This window comes from Limulus polyphemus, unplaced genomic scaffold (assembly GCF_000517525.1).
Source record: "Limulus polyphemus unplaced genomic scaffold, Limulus_polyphemus-2.1.2 Scaffold2431, whole genome shotgun sequence".
NCBI lineage: Eukaryota > Metazoa > Arthropoda > Merostomata > Xiphosura > Limulidae > Limulus > Limulus polyphemus.
In genome coordinates this window covers 13,433-16,975 of record NW_013668041.1, presented here as the reverse complement: position 1 = coordinate 16,975, position 3,543 = coordinate 13,433, and the positions used below count along the sequence as shown (strand labels likewise).

Sequence of the window (3,543 nt, the reverse complement as noted above, 5' to 3'; positions counted from 1 at the left end):
TATCCCTCTCATGCAAATTTTCTGACAATTTAACCCTATCAGGACTGATGAGCATCCCTCAGGTGTTGAGTGCACACATGCATATCAAACTTCAAAATGTAAGTAAATATAATAATTCCAACAGTATTTCCACAATGTTTTAATTTATAAAAAACTTTTAAGAATTTATACAGACCTGCAAATCTTTTCATTTCTGAAAATGTTTTGTGTTAAATTATATGTGCTGGAAAGCTACAGAAATTTTATTCTATGAAAGACATCATGTAAGATTTAGTTAGGTCTAGTATGTGTGGTAGGTGACTTGAATCATTATTTATTTTATCATATTCAAACAATGTGGATCAGTAAAAGAACTTATTATCTATTGCAAAGAAACCACATTAGCTATAAATTGATCATGGCCAAGAATATTGTTAGCAAAAATATTATCAGCCTGACCTGATGTTAAAGGTCAAGTTATAAGTCACTGATCAATCTTTACCACTTGTTGTCGTATTTTTTATGATTTAAATCCACAAGCGTTGACTACCACAATTGTCAAAATAAAGTATAAGAAGAGGGTAATGAATTTCAATCAACTTAAAACTGAATAATTATATATATAAAATGAAACTTTTGTATCGACAATAAAAAAAATTAACGTGAAAAGAAGTATTTTAATGTTTTTTTACAACAGTTTCTCAACAAAATTTTAGAAATTTCATAACATAAAAATGATAGAAAAATAATGAAGTTATATGACTTTTTTTAAAGATAAAACTAAATATTACTTAATAAGATATTAACTTTCAAGCAACGTGGTTTCCATTGTGACAAGGAAACATTCAAGAGATATGAATGACACACCATGGTCCAAAATTTATTAATAATATTATTGCTTTTATTATTATATAATTACCTGAGGCATGGAGAGTTTCTGGTCTAGTCCAACATCTATTTGATTAAGAACAGCTACTGAAGAACACAGCCAGCCAACAAAAATAGTTAGCTACAAAAATTATCAATTTGTTTTGACATTTTGTAAATATAGATACATAAAAAGTTTCAGCCAAAAAAATACTATGCTGTATATTCTAGCTCTAACCCATTCAAAAGTAAAACAAATTTTCAAATCACAATATCTGAAATTCAGCTGCTAATGAAAGCCAATAATAACTCATATCAATAGGGTGATTATAGTTACTAATATAAATGTACATCAAATAATTATTTTCAATGAGACAGTAATGAAGGGTACAGAAATAATAATAATAATGATCTATCAGATAACATTTACCATCCTGAAACCCCCAAAATCATGATTTATAACAACACAATATTTTGCATGTTTATTTTAATGTTCTAAACACAATAATAACCAAAATTTTCTACTTGTTCAGAGAGTGTCCTCCATCACACAGAACAGGATTAAACAAACTGCTTCTACAAGTGTTACTTCAAAACCATTATCACTTTTAAAAGACAAGTCTCAATATTCATGCAAGGTTAGGTAAAAAAACATGGGCAGATATTACATTTAACGTTGTCAACAACACAATAATGATTACAAGTACAACAGTGAACAGGTGAAGGATATATCTCTTGCTACGCTGATGATAATTATACTACTTTACAAATACAAGTAGAATGATGATATATTTGATGCTACACTGATTGTAATTCTAATACTTTACAAATACAGATATAATGATGATATATCTCCTGCTACACTGATGGTAATTCTAATACTTTACAAATACAGGTAGAATGATGATATATCTCCTGCTACACTGATGGTAATTCTAATACTTTACAAATACAGGTAGAATGATGATATATCTCCTGCTACACTGATGGTAATTCTAATACTTGACAAATACAGATATAATGATGATATATCTCCTGCTACACTGATTGTAATTATAATACTTTACAAATACCGACATAATGATGATATATCTCCTGCTACACTGACTGTAATTATAATACTTTACAAATACAGACATAATGATGATATATCTCCTGCTACATTGATAGTGAAGGTTTTCATGAGAAAGGGAGCATAATAATTCTTGAAGATAACAGAGCCAGCTGTTTCCATGGTTATCTAACAATACTATAGTGGTTAATACTCACCACTGTGGCTCTCACAGGTGTTTTCATTAGAAAGGGAGCATAATAATTCTTGAAGACAATACAGAGCTTGCTGTTTCCATGGTTATCTAACAATATTATAGTGGTTAATACTCACCACTGTGACTCTCACAGGTGTTTTCATTAGAAATGGAGCATAATAATTCTTGAAGACAATAAAGAGCCAGCTGTTTCCATGGTTACCTAACAATTCATGTTTTTCAGCCTTTGCACAACATAGAACATCAAACCTATGTGCCTACAAATTAAAAGGCAAATTAGGTTAAAAATACCCATCAGAAACATGGTTTATTTCTATTTAAACTTTATACAATATAAAAAACTTTAAAAATTTTACAGCAGTTGATACCTGTCATATTCTCTATACTTTCATATCCTTGCTTCTTTAATAGGCACTATATGTAGAACATAAACATGTATAACAACTAAAACCCTACATACATAATAGATTACATCTGGTCCAATCAAACATTACTGGAATAACAAAAAATGATTACATCCAACCTAATCAAACAGTAGTGGAATATCAGAAATTAAACAGATTATGTATGACACGATCAAACAGTAGTGGAATATCAGAAATTAAACAGATTATGTATGACAAGATCAAACAGTAGTGGAATATCAGAAATTAAACAGGTTATGTATGACACGATCAGACAGTACCAGAATATCAGAAATTAAAGAGGTTATGTATGACATGATCAGACAGAACCAGAATATCAGAAATTAAACAGATTATGTATGACACGATCAAACAGTACCAGAATATCAGAAATTAAACAGATTATGTATGACACGATCAAACAGTACCAGAATATCAGAAATTAAACAGATTATGTATGACACGATCAAACAGTACCAGAATATCAGAAATTAAACAGATTATGTATGACATGATCAAACAGTAGTGGAATATCAGAAATTAAACAGGTTATGTATGACACGATCAAACAGTACCAGAATATCAGACATTAAACAGGTTATATATGACACGATCAAACCGTACCAGAATATCAGAAATTAAACAGGTTATGTATGACATGATCAAACAGTACCAGAATATCAGAAATTAAACAGATTATTTATGACACGATCAAACAGTACCAGAATATCAGAAATTAAACAGGTTATGTATGACATGATCAAAGAGAACCAGAATATCGGAAATTAAACAGGTTATGTATAACACGATCAAACAGTACCAGAATATCAGAAATTAAACAGATTATGTATGACACGATCAAACAGTAGTGGAATATCAGAAATTAAACAGGTTATGTATGGCACGATCAAACAGTACCAGAATATCAAAAATTAAACAGATTATGTATGACATGATCAAACAGTAGTGGAATATCAGAAATTAAACAGGTTATGTATGGCACGATCAAACAGTACCAGAATATC

The 3,543-nt window shown here is 29.8% G+C and overlaps 1 protein-coding gene across 2 annotated transcripts in view; it reads right to left on the bottom strand.

Moving 5' to 3' along the window:
* Positions 1 to 3,543, bottom strand: part of LOC106466934 (Niemann-Pick C1 protein-like) — a 32,588-nt gene that overhangs the window by 16,134 nt on the left and 12,911 nt on the right. For both annotated transcript variants that reach the window (XM_022395033.1, XM_013927251.2), the window contains exons 6-7: positions 2,231 to 2,371; positions 899 to 988 (exon numbers count right to left, since the gene is read on the bottom strand). In XM_022395033.1, coding sequence (XP_022250741.1) covers positions 899 to 988; positions 2,231 to 2,371 — 231 coding nt within the window. The remainder of the gene's footprint in view (positions 1 to 898; positions 989 to 2,230; positions 2,372 to 3,543) is intronic.